Source organism: Coenobita brevimanus, chromosome 92 (assembly GCF_032717465.1).
Source record: "Coenobita brevimanus isolate Jiangsu-jjx chromosome 92, ASM3271746v2, whole genome shotgun sequence".
Taxonomy (NCBI): Eukaryota; Metazoa; Arthropoda; class Malacostraca; order Decapoda; family Coenobitidae; genus Coenobita; species Coenobita brevimanus.
The window spans coordinates 33,237,835-33,256,635 of NC_137045.1; the positions used below are offsets into that span (position 1 = coordinate 33,237,835).

Consider the following 18,801-nt stretch of genomic DNA (forward strand, 5'->3'; position numbering starts at 1 on the left):
GAAGTGGACACTGAGAAAGCTTAGAATCAAGGAGTGGCTGGTTAGAGTTGTTATGGCCATGTATGTGTGCACGTGCAACAAGGTGAGTGAATGAAGATTTGAATAATGAGTTTTCCATGAATGTTGGTGTGCATCAGGGGTCAGCCTTGAGCCCCTTGTTGTTTATCATGGTACTTGAAGGCCTCTCATTTGACTTCAGAAATGGACTCGAGTCGGAGATGTTGTATGACAATGATTTGTTGTTGATTGCAGAGAATGAACGGAAGGCAGAGGAAAGATTTAGAAAGCGATATGGGGTAAAAGGGCAGGAGAGTAAATGTAAATAAAACAAAGGTGATGGTAACTAGAATTAGTGGTGGTACTGTCACACAAGTGGTAAAGTGGCCATGTACAGTTTGCCACAAGGGTGTGGGGAATAATTCCATCTTTTGTAGTGTTTGTGATAAGTGGGTGCATAAGAGATGTTGTGACATTAGAGGTAGACTGCCAGATAATGCTGATTTCATGTGTGAGGTGTATTGAGGAAAGCATGTGGAGATTGTCAGGCATGATAGGATAGATCTTGCTGGTGGGTCTCCTGAGTGTATGGAAGAGTTTTGTTACTTGGGAGACATGTTCTGTGTTGAAAGTGGGGCTAGAGTGAGGAGTGGTTGGAAGAAGCTGACAGAGCTGTTGCCTCCCCTGACATTGAGAGGGCTCTTCTTTCTCCGTGTTAAGGAATCTTTTCCTGCTGCATGTGTTAGGAGTGTAATGCTGTATGGCAGTGAGATCTGGGCAGTAAAGGAAGAGGATATTGACAGGCTCAAACATACAGAAATGACAATGATTAGGTGGATGTGTTATGCATCTTTGAATGGATGTCTGAGGGGACTAGGTTTACGATGGAAGAGTTAAGAGGATGGATGGATGGAACTGGAGAGTATTGGTGTTGTGATGAGGAGAGACTGAGATGGTCTGGACATGTGGAGAGGATGGGGGATGACAATTAGGTGCAGAATGTGAGAAGTGTGAATGTTGGGGGTACGGTTGTGAGAGGCAGACCACAAAAGACCTGGAACAAAGTCACAGAGTGTGACTCCAGGGATAGGGGGCTGAATAGGGAGGCTGCCAGAGACTCAGCAGCATGGAGAGTCACCATAAGTGACCAAGGCTGAAGTATGCAGGCATGTTGGAGCCTTTATAAATGAAACAATGTTATATTTTGTCCTTGCTATCTCCAGATGATCTTTATGAAAGACTACACCACTTGATTTAGATGGGCTAGTTACAGCCTTCATTAATCCCTCCACTACAGGTTATCTCCACTAAGATGAATGCAATTGTCTGGAAATCACCAAGAATACAGGAAAACTTAAATGTCATTGAATAAGTTAAAGTGACAGAAAGCATCATCAACCATGTCACTGAGTTGTTACAACAGTCTGGAAGTATGAGGAACAAAATTAAATATACATCCTTGTAGCTGCTGTTGTAATACAATGGTACAAGCAAGAGAGAGGGTCATCTGTTTAAACCTGAAATCAAGCCGTAAGATACAGATCCTAAATTTTGACAATTTTTTTAGTACTTGACAATGATGCAACATATCTGGCCTTCATGTGCTACTGCTAACTGCACTTTGTGGTATGGGATGCAGGCTGACCATATATAATAACCAAAGGCATTCCATAAATGATCATCAAAAATTATGGGTCTGTATTCCACTTTGCGACTTAAGATTTCAGCTTATGACCATCAGCATCACCAACCATGCCCTTCATAGTGGGGTCAGCCAGAGGTGACCTGTTGCCGTGGAAGTCTGGGTACACGTGTAGATCGTTGGTTAGGAAGGCAGGGTTGGCTACATCCTCGTGCTGACATATCCTCAATACCTCACCTTCCAACCACTCATACACACTCCTGTAAACAAAAACACCTTCAATAATGAAAGAAACTGCATATATCTTTTTTATTAAAGCAAAAAAGAAAGGATCAAAGGCTTTCAGTCAAAAAGAAAAAGAAAAAAGTTGTTCTCCCCATTAACATTAAACACAGATAGTCAAAGTCAAGATCCATGTACTTTGAGATACTTAGATACACTGCATTTCAAAGAACTGAGATCACAGGCAAAGAGAAACACAAACTGAGAAAACAAATCATCATCATCATCATCATCATCATCGTCATCATCATCACTACACACAAAGAGAACTACTGACAGATTACCCAGTGGAAGGACAAGCCTAATGCAAATCAACTTTAACCCCTTCACTTCTATTACATATATTTTCACACTAATGTTGCTACTTAGAGATTACTTTCTTTAGCTAAGGAAACATTTTTTGAACTGGAAGGGTTAGATAAACCCTAGTTAAACCTCTCAGGAAGGTAGAGTCCCGGAGGATTGGAAGTCAGGTATAATTATTCCCTTGTACAAAGGAAAAGGGGAAAAAGAAGTGTGTGGTAATCATAGGGGCATTTGTCTTCTTGGTATAATGGGAAAAGTGTATGGTAGGATACTTACAGACAGAGTTAGAAAAAGAACAGAGGAATTAGTTGGAGAAGAACAGGGAGGCTTTAGGAAGGGAAGAGGGTGTGTAGATCAGATATTCATTCTCAGATCTTTAGTGGAGAAGTTTCTAGAGAAGGGAAAGAAGTTGTATGTGGCTTTCATGGATATGGAGAAAGCATATGACAGGGTGGATAGACAAGGATTGTGGAAAGTATTAAGAATATATGGAGTAGATGGGAAGTTGTTGAATGCTGTGAAGCGTATGTATGATGGTCCTATGGCTGCAGTGCGTGTGGATGGTGAACTGAGTGAATTTTTCTCTTTGAAGGTTGGGTTGAAACAGGGATGTGTCATGTCTCCATGGTTGTTCAATCTGTACATGGATGGGGTAATAAAAGAGGTACAAGGCAGGGTAGTGGATGTTGGAGTGGCCCTGGTGAGAGAGGGTAGTGTTTGGAAACTCCCTGTACTGTTGTTTGCAGATGATATTGTGTTGTTGGGTGAAGACGAAGGGGAGCTGCAAGGCTTGGTGGATGAGTTTGGGAGAGTGTGTAAGAAACGGAATCTAAAGGTGAATGTAGGGAAGAGTAAAGTGATGGTCTTTGAGAGAGGTGATGTCAGTGAATGTACGGCGAGGTTGGATGGTGAGGAATTGGAAAATGTGAGTACGTTTAAGTACTTGGGTAGTGTGATGAGTAAGGATGGAGGTTTGGAGGGTGAAGTGCTTGCAAGAGTACAGCAAGGAAGAAAGGTTGCTGGTTCCTTGAAAGCAGTCATAAGAAACAGGGAAGTGAGCATGGAAGTGAAAAAGTTACTACATGACAGTATTGTGATACCAACTCTAACGTATGGAAGTGAAGCTTGGACGTTGTTGGAGGGACACAAGTCAAGAGCGAGAGCAGTGGAAATGAGTTATTTAACAGGAGTCTGTGGAGTCACATGGAGAGACAGGCTGACATATGAGGATATAAAGGAGTGTTGTGGTGTGGATGTGGATGTGATAGGAAGCATTAGGTGGAATACACTGAGGTGGTTTGGCCATGTGGAGAGGATGGAGGGTGGAAGACTGACGAAGAGAGTGTATGAGAGTGAGGTGGAGGAGGGGAGAGGGAGGGGGAGGCCAAGGATGAGATGGAGGGATGGAGTGGAGAGGCATATGAAAAAGGGGGGTGAGTTGGGAGCAGGGCAGTGAAATGGTGAGGGACAGGGCAACGTGGAGGCGATTTGTTTGTGGCCACCCAGAACAGGATTGAAGTGTCTGGCAATAGAGATAGAATAGATAGTACAAGACAGCTTTCCTGAGTTAAATGTCTGAAGGTTGAGAAAAAAAAAAAAGGAAATATATACATCATCCAAATGAAGAGGCTAAATGAGGGAGTCAGCAAGATGTTATAAGTGTAGATGTTAATGCAAACAGTAGTGACACTACAGGTCTCCCTTGTTTTACGATTGGTATGCGTTCCTAGAAAGGCAATTGTAAACCGAAATATCATAAAGCGAAATTAAGGTTTAATGGGAAAAATAGGGATGTGTTCCTGGACTTGTGTATAAGGAACCCAAGACCCATAAAAGTGATCTAATATGCAATAATAATGATGATGTTTTATGTATTGTAGTTCATTTGAATCACATATGTATGTACATTTGCAAACATAAAGATATGAAATAGCAAAAACAACATGAAATACAGCAGTACTGTACTGTACTGTTATGTATCCTCCGACTGTACTGTAGCTCCGTCCACCCTTAGTCGGTCCCCCCCGAGGCTGGAGGACGTACACGTAATGCCTTAATGTCTCCTCCGAGGCTAGGAGACATCCTGGGCCAAAGCCCATCATTCGTCAACACAAGAGGTGGAGAGGGAGGAAGCAGGGGTGGTGGAGGTTTGGATGGCAGGGATGGATGACTCAGGAGAATGAGAGGTGGTGGAGGTTTGGGTGGCAGGGATGGATGACTCAGTGGTAGGAGAAGCAGATGGACTAGCAGTGGGTTTGAAGAAGCTGAAAATCGTTGTTTGCTTTGCCAGCCTCCTCCTGGCCTCGTACATCTCCTTGTAAACTTTTAGGGCTTGATCCACACCATGTGTAGCTGTTGCACTCCAGGCTGGGTTGCAGTCACGTTCCCTGAGAAGTTCCATGCCCCTCTCTATGTTCTCAAATGCCTCTCAAAGTGTTTTTACATCAAGGCCCCATTGTGGATCCTTGTCCTCATCCTCATCGTCCTGTTCAGTAAAGGCCCTCTCCTGTTGCAGCTGCATGAGGTCCTCATTTGACAGAGGTTCATCACGCAAGTCCAACAACTGCTGGATGTCGTCCTCATCCACCTCCTTGAACCCTGCATGGTGTGAAATCCTCACAGTATCCTTCCATACTGCTTGCAAGTCAGGGAAGCCAGTGAAGTCTGCCACACACTCCTCCCAGATCTTTCTCCAACTCCCATTCATGGCCTTCTGTGTCACCTCCTTCCATGCTGCATCTATGTTATCAATGGCCTTCTTGATGTTGTATTTTGCCCAGAATTCCTTTATGCTTGGCTTGTCTGGGGTGTCGGTGGCAGCGAAAAGTTGCAACATGGTGTGACGTTGGTAGTAGGCCTTGAATGCAGAGCTTATGCCTTGGTCCATTGGCTGAATTAATGCAGTAGTGTTGGGTGGCAGGAATATCACCTCTATATTATCTGTCCAGTCTTGCATGACAGATGGATGGCTAGGTGCATTGTCTAACAGCAGCAAAAAACGGTTGTCAAGATTATTTTCTGATGCATACTGACGAAGCCTGGGAGATAAATAATCAACAACATAACTTTGGTTGAGTGCTGAGGTCATCCATCCCTTTCTGTTCAACTTCCAAATCACAGGCAAATAAGCTTTGATTAGTCCTTTAAGTGCCCTGGGATTTTCAGAGTGATAGATGAGCATAGGCTGCAGCTTAAGGTCGCCAGCTGCACTGCCACCCAGCAGTAGCGTCAGCCTATCTTTTGACACCTTAAACACTGGTGCTGTTTTTTCTTCCTGGGAAATAAATGTCCTAGAGGGCATTTTTTCCAGTATAGGTCAGTCTCGTTGAAATTTATAACTTGTTTAAAGGAATATCCACCTTCCTCTATCTGCTTCAAAAGGGCTGGCTTGAAAGCGTTGGCAGCAGGCTTGTGGGAACTAGCAGCCTCACCAGTCATCTTAATGTTGTGTAGGCATGCCCTATTCTTGAAACATTCAAACCAGCCTTTACTTGCAGTGAATAATGTTCCCTCCTTAACCTTGTAGCCCTTCTTGCACAGGTCATCCCAAATAGACATTGGTAGTCACAAGGGAGGTGGATTGGGGCATGGGGCGTCGAATCTGGTCATCTATCCAAAGCTTAAGCAGCCGCTCCATCTCCTCATAGATGGGTTCCCGTTGGCGAGTCAGCATCTTGGCCATGAGAGTTATGCTCGTCTCCCCAGCTTTCTTAATGATGACAGCATTCTTTATAACAGTCGATACAGTCGACTGTGCAAGACTCATGGAACAAGTGATGGAGTTTGCCCCCTCACCTGCTTCGTGTTGCTTCACAATATTACGTTTAGACTCAGGGGTTAAGGACGTTCTTGGTTTCTTTGGCTTCATATCACCAGCACCAGATGTTGCAGGGGGTTTACAAGACATCACGGTGGTGGCACTAGGGGTGCAAAACATGAAGAACAGGAAAAATAGTAATATCCTGGGCACTGATGCACACAGACGCACAAAGGTTGTACGCTGAACGAGCATGCGGGTGAGACTGGTAAAAGTGAGGGAAACTGTGTGGGTGGGGCGGGTATGCCACGCAACTCTCAGCTGATCTGCCTGTGAGTGCGGGATTTCCACATGCCCAATCGTAAATGCAAGGGAGCTCAACCATAAAATGAACACTTGGTACTAAAGGAGAAGGATCGTAAATGCGAAATATCGTAAAACGATACAGCGTAAAACGAGGGAGACCTGTATTTCATAACAGGAGTGTTTATACTACCAATACAGTCAAGGCCAAGAGTTTGTCTACTACAAACTTCCACTGCGTCTGCTTTGTACTCAGGATTTTTGTCCAAAGTACAGAGGCAGGGATAAAAGTTTGCCTGTCATTCTACTATAACTACCTCAGACCTAAGGCACGTCCCTCACCTTCCTTCCTAATGCATTTTATCAAAGAGAATCATCTACAGGTATGGGCAAAGAAAACAGCAAGTCTCTCCGAGTTTAAAACTATTACCCAACAGAGGAAAGTGAAGAGATGAAAAGATGAAATATTAAGTCGAACTATTGTCTCCAACCATACACTCAATACAACAACTGAATTATCATAAGTCATGGGTATTATAACATGGGTTCAACTGGGCTACTCTTTATAAGACATTACCTGACACAACCCAAGTCCTAAATCACCCTACCTTAAGTCCATAATTAACCCCTTAACAGCGAGGCGTCACTTCCGTGACGCTTGGGAGCAAGGGATGATACCGCGGAGCGTCACTTTTGAGATTCTGTGTTATTTTGAATTCGACCGGGCTTTCAAGTGGTGGCTTGTATCATCTATCAGTACTGCCAATGTCCAACAATAGTCAGCACTCCTAATCTCATCTGTACTCCCATCCATTGTTGACAATTTAGCCATTTCTCCCTGTTCTTGACTCCCCTCCCTACCTCCCCTCCATTACCCTATCCTCTCGCCTGCCCGGCCATGCTACGCTAAGTAAATCTTCCCTGGAATTTTTCACTGATTTCATCCATTGAAATAAGCCCTATGCCCTATTCTTATACCAAATAATATATACAAGAAAGAAATAAGGTAAGTGAGAGTGCCATACACCTAGAATTGGCTAATTATCACCTGACAACACCTCACGTGCACTCATTCACTAATTTTCGCTGTTTATTTCCCCTTGAAATATGCCGTATAATCTATATTCATAATAAAAATATATATAAGAAAGGAAGGGAGAAGCCTAAGTGATATTTACATTCACCTGGAACTACCTAATTATTGCAGGCCACCACACTGTATTCTACGCTAAGTAAATCTTCCCTGGAATTGTCCACTAATTTCATCCATTGAAATAAGCCCTATGCCCTATTCTTATACCAAATAATATATACGAAAAAGAATAAGGTAAGTGATAGTGCCATACACCTGGAATTGGCTAATTATCACCTGACAACACCTCACATGCACTCGTTCGCTAATTTTCGCTGTTTATTTCCCCTTGAAATATGCCGTATAATCTATTTTTGTAATAAATATACATATAAGGAGGGAAGGGAGAAGCCTAAGTGATATTTACATTCACCTGGAACTACCTAATTTATTATGTATTGTCTTGGTTTCCTGCCAATCATTTCATTGCTATATATTAGCAGGTCTCAGAAGGCTAAAGTTGGTAGTATTGCACTCACCCTAGCCAGGCGGCAGGAGGCCACCACTATCAGTTCACTGTCATCTTTCAAAGTGAGGGTATGTCTGATTCGCTCCTGCTAATATCCGTCCCTTTTTAGCCCCATGCAAAGGGCCCTGTGACCTTTACCCCTACTAAACCTCGTGTGGAAAGAGGTAAAGGGCTGACAATTGATAGAGAGTGACTACGATCTTTTTATTGAGTAAAACAGTGCAAGTGGAATTGTAAATAATGTGTAAATAATGTGTAAACAGCAAGTGAAAGCAATGAATGTAAATATACGTGAACAGTGGAAAATAGTTTTATAAGTTACTTCAAGTGACAGTGCATAACAGTATAAATAAAATAGAAATGTAAATAACGTAAATAAAATAGAGAACGTAAATAGAAATGTAAATGAGTAGTATTATAAGAATAGGAGCATATACCCTAGGAGTAATGAAAGTGAAAGTTTCACTCTAGCATGTATGAATACTATGAGAGTGAAGGTGAAAGTGACATTCACTCTCAATGCTAGTATACAGGACGAGAAAGTGAATGCTACGTATTTTACTGAAAGAAATTGAATGCCTACAATGACAACAAACTACTATTAATGAAGGAAACTTATGGATAAAGACTGTAGATATATATAAGTGTTATATAGTAATAGAAATATAAACTATGAGTGTTTTTATGAATAATAAATGACAGAACACCAGCAGTGAACTAGCGCAAGTGGGAAGGTCATACGCCCTCGTAATTTTCATTGCTTACACAGTGTTTTTTTTTTTGGAGTATGGATTCCAAACTATTTGAATCACAGAATAGTGTTTCTAGTGATAATATCTGACTGTGGTAATCATATTACGGGTTGTCGGGAAGTGTAAAGTGGAGACTTTGTTACCCAACTTCAGAGGTATCCACAAGTCCTACGGTACTCGACGAAGGCTCAACAAACACCCCAGGAGAAAGCTGAAGGTATGTGCCATAAGTATATATGATTTTAATATTCTAGGACTAATAACTGATTTTTGGCAAATATTTTTAGAGAGTCTATCGGAGCGCGAATATGCCCGTGGGAGATGCAAGAAAAAGCAAAACAAGCCCGCGGTTAAAGGGTTAACTGTAACACCAAAGTACACTTGCATTGCCATTATAAATCACTGCTGAGAGATTACTGAGCACATAATGTGGTGATATAATACAGAATTCCCCTCCCCCCCTTTTTAAACAAATGCCAATAAACCAACTGCTGTACATCTTTCACCCCCTATTGCATCCTGGACTGCATCCTGTCTCCTGTTCTCTGTTTCATGGCACACCAAATGTTCTGGGCCCCAGATGACATCCATCACCACCTCCTGAAGGGTCAAGCCTTCCCTGTCCCATGACCATCCAGCATTTGCACACCTGCCACAACCAACCAACTTAACAAACTAAGTCAAAACCAATCAACCAGCCAATCAGCCAAGCCAACTAACCAACCAACCAACAAATCATGCTGTTCTCCAACTCTAACGCCCAAGTTGTCAAGTGTGGGAATGAGCAACTCCTCTTTTGTAAGGATATGAGTTAGCTTCACCTGGGTGGGCACATAATTCTACATGGCAGCCAGTGCTAACACACAACACCTCTGTCATTAAGTGACTGAGCCACATTATTCAACTTGGCACATATAACAATCACCACAGAAACATTACTAGCTTCTCTTTAACAACATCTCACCCCAACATGTAACACTGGAAATGACAAATCATCTACAGTACATACTGTACTTATTTCATGCACTGGGTGATAATAATAAAACAACAATGACAACAATAATAGTAATAATAATAATCTATCTATCTACCGTATTTCGCGGCATATAAGACGCACTTTTTTGTCTCAAAGTTACCTTAAAATATCCCCATGCGTCCTGCACGTTAGACTAAGGCAGGTTAGTTAGGCTTCACTGAGAAGAAACTCTTATAAAGATGATCATCTCAATGCTTAGCAACCACAGGTGTTTTCTACAGTATGCAGACTTGATTTTATTTTTAAAAATAATATACACTAGTGTGTATATGCAGCAGATTTAAGAAACACCTGAGATCAGAAACACATAAAACTTTCGCGGGTTTGTTTACAGCTCAACTGGCTAACATCGTGAAGATATTTAGCGGTTTAGCAATTTAACAGTTTAGCATCCGCACTATTCCAGCAAGCTAACGTACATGACCACTGGTGAACTGTCTGCTAACCTTCTGAAAGGCAATCATGACCACTTTGCTTGCCATCCATTCACTAACGAGCAAAGCAATCATACTGGAGAGATGCTGGCTAGTGAAACTGCCAAGTCATCAAAACAGACTTTCGTCACGTATGGAAATACAGTAACCCTAATTAGGTCAGTTACTTTTGTGACATTTTGTGAGTGTATATATGCAGCAGATATTAAAACACGCAAGTTCAAAAACACAAAGCATTCACGGTTTGTTTTCAGCTCAACTGGCCAATACCGTCAAGGGGTTTAGCGGTTTAGCAACTTAGCAGTTTAGTGTCTAGCGTACACCCTACTCTAGCAAGCTAACGTGCTCACTGGTGAACTGTCTGCTAACCTTCTGAAAGGCAATCATGACCACTTTGCTTGCCATCCATTCACTAACTAGCAAAGCAATCATGCTGGAGAGATGCTGGCTAGTGAAACTGCCAAGTCATCAAAACAGACTTTCGTCACGTATGGAAATTCAGTAACCCTAATTAGGTCAGTTACTTTTGTGATATTTTGTGAGTGTATATATGCAGCAGATATTAAAACACGCAAGTTCAAAAACACAAAGCATTCACGGGATTGTTTTCAGCTCAACTGGCCAATACCGTCAAGGGGTTTAGCGGTTTAGCAACTTAGCAGTTTAGTGTCTAGCGTACACCCTACTCTAGCAAGCTAACGAAGTTACAGCTTCACTTTTTCAGCTAAGTGAAGTACTTTAGCAATGTCTATGCAACTCAGGGCACACCCAATTACAGTATTTTGTTATGAAAATAGGATAAAATTCACTGAGTAGCATAACTGATGCAATATCTGAAATAGCAGTGCCTGACGGGCATTCATATCAGCGTCCGCCATTTCTGCTGTATTCTTAGCAGACGAAGCGATCAGAATGATTGACAACGTTCACTCTCTGCATCTCTGCTGCCTAAGGAAAGCTCTCATGATCGGCAATGGGGATCATTTAGGCCGTAACGTCCAAATTTGTTAGGTTAGGTTAGGTTAGGTTGTAAAATCGTTTGCCATTTTGGACGTTACGGCCGAAACGACCAGAATCCTAAGGTGTAGGTGAGAGTTTGGTGTGGGTGTAGTTAAGGAAGTAGAAGTGGGAAGAGTCAGGCTAGGGAACTGATAATCCACTTATTATAATCCATTCAGCCCAGCAATGTATTTTATAGGGTAGTTTATTCATGCTCGCCATATGATTTTATTCAGTTTAGGAAACATGTACTGAGGAGGTTAATGTGGGCTGTATCAAATGCCCCAAGTCTGAATATCGCCTGTGCTCAGTTAAAATGATTGCCAAGTTAAAATCATATGAAGTGTGGTATCAGCAATTCAATGGATGGTACTGAGGACCATTTACTGTATGAAAGTGACAGTGAAACAGTGATGATGACTGAGGTGATGACTTCCAGTGATGCTTCAGGACTTGGGGGAAGTAGTGATGAATTCTCAGGATTTGAAGACGAGTGAAATTTTCACCATGTCAGTAATATGAAGTGAATATAGGTTTTAGGTGATCATGACAGATGCAACCATGGAAAATTTAGGATCAATGGTGCTGTACACCTTTAGTCTTGCACTGACGATGTTTGGATGAATAAATTGTTTGAGATGTTTCATGTCCTTAAGTGATGGTATTTATATTGAACAACCAAATACATTTTGATGTTTTTGGCATATAATAAAGCCACTGGGTACTCCAAAACGGACTGATGTAAATGTTTCAGAGGTGAGCAAATGTTGCATGTGGTGTGTACATGTGTGCGTGTGTGTGTGTGTACCATAGCGACTAGGAGGCAGCAGCGTTAAGACCAAAAATGGATGTTTTCACAGTACTCGAATGTTTTGAGATGGATGTCTGTTTTTAGCAAATTCTGGTAAGAGAAATATGCATTATTAATTGTTGATGCTGCAAGGAAAACAGCTGACAGTAAGGGAGTGATACTGGGAGAAGAGGGTTGAGCCAGTTGTCTAGCGCTTGGGATGCAGCAGTGTTGCTAAGAGATAGTTTCACCATTCTCGACATGTTTTGAGATGAATGTCTGTTTTTAGTAAATTGTGATCAGTGAAGAACGTATTTTTAACTGTTGATGCTGCAAGGGAAACATCGCTGACAGTGAGGAAGTGATACTGAGAGGAAGGGGTAGAGACTGCTGTCTAGCGACTGGGAGGCAGCAGTGTTACTAAGGTGTAACAATGGATGTTTTCACCATAGTATGTTTTGAAATGAATGTTTATAGTAAATTATGATCAGTGAAGCATACATTTTTAATTGTTGATGCTGCAAGGTAAACATAGCTGACAGTGAAGGTGTGATACTGAGAGAAGAGAGTAAAAACAGCTGTCTATCCTGTTCCCAAGCAGCCTTGCTATATTGAACTTTGATTGTAAAACATTGTAATTTGTGTATTTACAAGTGCTACCTTTTTATATTATTTGTGGAGGTAATTACAGGTTAGTTAGAGTGCATGATTAATGATGGTAGTCGTCTGATATTATGCTTGAGTCAAGGCAATGTGAGGAAATTCCGTAACAGGTGTGGAATATGACGGGGTTCTTTTAGGATAAATGAACTGATGTGAACATTCATTGTATTTTATGTTTTCGTCAGTGAATGAAAGAATAGAGTTTATTGACTTCAATTGTGGTTTTAAATTCATAAAATATTAAAAACAGTGTTTAGATCAGTTTACCGATACATTTTTATCAACAAAGTTGAGATGGCCTCGTGGTTTGAAGTCACGTTTTGTTAAGATGGGGTTTTGTTTTCTCTTTTCCTGTATCATTCTTTGTACATAAAAGAAGAAACTAAAGGATGATGAGCAGTTCTGAATAGATTCTGAAAGGTGAGTGTTGTATCTAAGTGATAGTGGCTCATATCAGTCACGTTTTGTCAAGAAGGGGCATTGTTTTCTTTTCCTGTACCATTCTTTGTATATAAAAAAAGAAACCAAAGGCTGATGATCAGTAATGAATAGATTCTGAAAGGTGAGTGTGTATCTGTGTGGTAATGGCTCTTATCAAGAAACCTTACTGCAGTCTTGGTTGGGGCAAACTTTTTTTTCACAGAACTGCCCTGCCAGAATTAGGGTGCGTCTTTCACAATGCTGCGTCTTACATGCCGCGAAATACGGTATCTATCTATCTATAGCCCGACGCCCTAATCCCGCAAAGGGTGGCCGCAGACAAAACGCCTCCAAGTCGCTCTGTCACCCACCATTTGACTGCCTTCCCCCCAACTCACCCCCCCCTCCCTCATATACCTCTCAACTCCATCCCTCCACCTCATCCTCGGTCTACCTCTCCCTCTCCCTCCCTCCACCTCACCTACATACACCCTCTTAGTCATTCTTTCATTCTCCATTCTCTTCACATGTCCAAACCACCTCAGTGTATTTCTCCTAATCTTCTCAACTACATCCACATCCACCCCACAGCGTTCCTTCACTTCTTCATTCGTCAACCTGTCCCTCCACATCACTCCACATGCTCCTCTCAAGTAACTCATTTCCACTGCTCTCACTCCTGACTTGTTCCCCTCTTGCAAGGTCCATGCCTCGCTTCCATACGTCAGGGTAGGGATCACAATACTGTACTATCATGCAGTGACTTCTTAACTTCCATACTCACCTTCCTATTTCTCATCACTGCTTTCAGTGTACCAACAACCTTCCTTCCCTGCTGTACCCTTTCACGCACTTCATCCCCCAAAGTTCCATCCTTACTCATCACACTACCCAAGTACTTGAATGCACTCACATTCTCCATATCCTCACCATCCAACCTCACTGCACACACTGTGACTTCATTCCTCTCAAATACCATAACTTTACTTTTGTTTACATTAACTTTCAGCTTCCTCCTCCTACACACTGTCCCAAATTCATTCACCAAACCTTGCAACTCCCATTCATCTTCACTCAACAGTACTGTATCATCAGCAAACAGCAACACCAGAAGCTTCCAAATCTCACCCTCATTCATTAGAGCCACCCCCACATCCACTGCCCTACCCTGCACCTCCTTTACAACCCCATCCATGTATATATTAAACAGTCATGGAGACATCACACAACCCTGTTTCAGTCCCACACTGAGATCAGAGAACTCACTCAGCTCACCATCCACTCGCACCGTAACCCTAGCTCCCTCGTACATACTCTTCACAGCACTCAACAATTTTCCCTCCACTCCATATATTCTTAATACCTTCCACATACCTTGCCTATCTATTCTGTCATAAGCTTTCTCCAAGTCCATGAAGGCAGCATACACTTTCCTTCCCTTCTCTAGATACTTCTCCACTAAACATCTTAGAACAAATATCTGATCTACACACCCTTTTCCCTTCCTAAATCCCCCTTGTTCTTCTCCAACTAGCTCCTGTGTCATATGCCTAACCCTATCAATGAGTATTCTACCATATATTTTACAAGTCACACTAAGAAGGCAAATACCCATATGGTTACCACATACTTCTCTCTCTCCTTTTCCCTTGTATAAAGGAACAATTATACCTGATTTCCAGTCCAATAATAATAATAATAATAATAATAATAATAATAATAATAATAACTCACTCTCATCTTAAATGTAGGGACCAACTGCCTAGCCCCGGGCTCCTACACTCCTCATGGGGCAATGTAGGATTGGATGATGGATGGATGGATGAATAATAATAATAATAATTTTATAATAAAATAGTAATAATAATAATAATAATAATAATAATAATAATATTCAATAATAATGATAAAGTAATAATAATAATAATCCATCCATCCATTGCCAGATGCCATGTATCCCAAACGGGGTGGTCAAGGGCTTAGAGTTAATTGTTTTACAGGGAGGGGCACTAATCCTCCACCAACCCCACTTGACACGTAGGGACGCCAACAACATCTGATGTTATAATAATAATAAAAATAATAAAAAAAAAAATAATTATAATAATAATAATCAATCTATCTATCTATTGCCAGACACCATAATCCTGTAAGGGGTGGCCATTTGACTTTGAGTTATTTGTTTTACGGGGAGGGACACTAACCCTTCACTAACCCACTTGTTGGCATGTAGGGAGCACGTATGGTTTGGTTGTATGGTTACCACCCAGCATTGTAAATGGTTTCTTGGCTTACAGGAAACCATTTGGCTTGTCACTCAATGTAAAGCCATCTGTAAAGAAAAGAAAAGCAATAAGAAGTGACAAGAAAGATGGGAGAAACAGGAAGAGAGAAGGGCAGGCACAGAAAAAGAATGATAAAGGCTAAGGAAGAAGTAGGCAGCATTACATCAAGGGAGTGGATGATGGTCGCCACCACCTACCACTAATAATTATCATCATCATCATCATCACCTGGACCTCCTTTCCCACCAAAGGGCAGGGTGAGGAGTAGCAATGTCCAGACAGCCCAAAATTCCCCAATCCAATGGGCCACACTTCCATTCACTCATCATTCAAGCCCCCGGAATCCTGGCTCTATCGGATACGCCAAAAACATTCACCACGTTCTGTTGCTTCACATATTGTATCCGACAGAGTCAATCCAGTCGCTGACACGTTAAAAAGGGGTGCCAAAAATCCCTGATCATGCATATCTCCTCAAAAAATTCATCCAGCCAGCTCGATCTCCTGTCAGTTCCCTAGCCTCACCGACTTCCAAACCTCTCTTCCTCACACAATCATCCACCATATCTCTCCACCTTCTCCTTGGCCTACCTCACCTCCTCCCTCCTTTGAATTCGCTCAGATATACCTTCTTCACCACTCTATTGTTATCCATTCTCTCCACATGACCATACCATCTCAGAACACTCTCTTCATTTCTGGTGTCCACCAACTTCATCACTCTGCATCTTTCACAAATCACATTATTGCGTATCCTATCCACCCTCTGTCCTCCACATACATTCTTCAGCAGTCCCATCTCCATTGCTCTTACTCTTGACTTTTCATTTTCATGCCACATCATAGTCTCACATCCATATGCTAAAGTTGGCACTAACACTCCTTCATGTAAGCCTCGTGCAGCTGCAACACTCAAGCCTCTCTTACTTATCAAGGTCTTCATTGCACCAGCTACTTTTCTTCCTTGTGTCACTCTACTTTCAACTTCTTTTGCACATTTTCCTCTCTTTTCTATCACTGTACCCAGGTATTTGAACTCTCTCACCAATTCCAGTCTCTCTCCATTCACTGTTACATTGCACTGGGAGTCACCTTCTCTCTCAATAACCATAACTTTACTCTTTTCTACATTTACTCTCCAGGCACAACGCGTACAGACATCAGGAAAACTCTGCGCTAGCCTACCAAGTTCTTGTCCGGTACTTGCAAGCAGTACTGTATCATCAGCATACAACAAATTTGAGATATTCCATCCATCACCATTCATTACCAATGCCATCCCTCTCTCCAATACTTGTGTTTTCACTTCTCTCATCACCCCATCCATATATACATTGAACAACCATGAGGACATCACACAACCCTGTCACACGCCCACACTGATTGTGAACCATTCACTTAGATGCCCATCAACCCTGACACATGCTTCACTACCATCATAAAAACTCCTGACAGCACCTAACAGCTTACCCTCTACACCGTACATGTGCAAAAGTTTCCACAATCCTTCTCTGTCCACTTTGTCATATGCTTTTTCCAGATCCATGAATGCCATAAACATCTTATGGTCCTTCTCACAAGCCTTCTCTACTATCTGTCTCACTGCAAATATTTGGTCCACACATCCTCTGCCACTCCTAAAGCCACCCTGTTCATCACTCACTAGGACTTCTGATATCTCTCTTACTTTCTCTATAATAATTCTTCCATATACCTTCCCTACCACACTAAGCTTATGCCTTGATAATTCTAACACTCACTTCGTTCACCTTTATTTTTGTACAGGGGTACAATAACAGACTTTTTCCACTCTGTAGGCACAGTTTCACTCATCCATGCCTTCTTACATATCTCCAAACAAGCACTTCATTCCATTCTCTCCACTACATTTAAGCATCTCGCATACACCTCATCAACCCCAGCTGTTTTCCCATTTTTCAGCTGCTTCACAGCAATCTTCACCTGTGCGAGTGTCATGTCTCCTGGCACTGCATTCCTTCTCTGCACATCCCCAAAACCAATCATGTTTACAGCTGCTCTACCCTCTCTATCCCCATTCATCAGGCTTTCAAAATATTCTTTCCATCTGGTCCTTACTTCATCTCCATGGGTTAATAATCTACCACCTGCATCCTTCATACCATCCCATTTCTTACCGCTTTCACTTCCACATTTCCGCACCTCTTTTCAGAATAACTTTCTATTTTCAGAGTAGTTCGCATTCATTTTTCTTCCTAGATCCTCATTTACCTCCTCCTTTTTCCTCTTCACTAGTCTCTTTACGTGCTTCTTGCTCTCAACATGTTCAGTTCTTATTTCAACTGAACCCTTATCCTGTAACCACTTTAGCCACTTCTTCCTCTTTTCCTCCACCGCTCTCTTTACCTCCTTATCCCACCATGCCGTACCTTTCTTCTTTGTTGTTAATCTTGCCACACCACATACCGCTTTAGCATTCCTTACTAGGCAATCCCTATATGCATTCCACAGTCTGTCCAGATCCATTTCATTCCAATTCAGTAATTCTAACTCGTCCTCTACTTTGGTCCTGTATTCATCTGCCATTTCTTTGATCCTCAGCTTCTCAACTTTCAGTCTTTCTCCCTGACTACTTCTCTCTCTCCTGACTCACCTCACTCCTTTCAGCTTGATCTTGCATACCACAATCATATGATCTGACAGACCTCTACATCGTCCTCTCACAGCCCTCGTATCAGCAACCATTCCCATCATCGACCTCTCTATGAGCACGTAATCAATCAGGCTTCATTCAACACGATCCCCATTCCCTCTATACCATGTATATTTATGTGCATCTCTGTGTTTGAAATACGAGTGACAAATGCACAACCTCCTCTCCTGACACATATCCTTTAGTCTTTTCCCATTATCATTTTCTTCTGGTACTCCATAGCAACCCATTATGTCAACCTCAGGACCAGTACCTACTCTTCCATTCATATCCCCCATCACAATCACTTTATAGCTCCTGGGCATTTCTCCCACTACTTCACCCAGCTCATCCCAAAACCTGTCTTTCTCTCTCTCACTCCTGTCCTTACATGGTGCAAATGCAACAATCACTGCCATTTTCACCTTCTCAAACTTGAACTTGACATACATACATCTCGAGCTAACACATTTGTAGTCTCTCATTCCACTCTGCCACACCTCATTCATCAACAAAGCAACTCCTTCCTTGCATCTTCCTCGCCCATTCATTCCCGATCTTGCACATTTCACATCCTCCCACTCCTCCACTTCGCACCCTTTCATCTTCATTTCACACAATGCCATCACGGCATATCTCGCACTCTTGAACACATTCACCACTTCCACCCTCTTGCTCTCCTCATTCACACCTCTCACATACCACATGGCCACGCGAGTCTGCCCATTTGGTTGGAGCCCTGGGCAGGTATTGGGCCCTCCAAGGCTCTCTGAAACAACTGCCATGATTAAGTGATTTTGGATAGCTGCATCTGGGGGACACTTAACCCTACCAGAAACCCCGGTTATATGGTTACCACCCAG

The 18,801-nt window shown here is 42.1% G+C and overlaps 1 protein-coding gene across 1 annotated transcript in view; it reads right to left on the minus strand.

The window, feature by feature from the left end:
- LOC145412189 (FGGY carbohydrate kinase domain-containing protein) overlaps positions 1–18,801 on the minus strand; it is a 176,354-nt gene that overhangs the window by 40,541 nt on the left and 117,012 nt on the right. Inside the window, exon 9 of the mRNA XM_080282118.1 lies at positions 1,749–1,899. Coding sequence (XP_080138244.1) covers positions 1,749–1,899 — 151 coding nt within the window. The remainder of the gene's footprint in view (positions 1–1,748; positions 1,900–18,801) is intronic.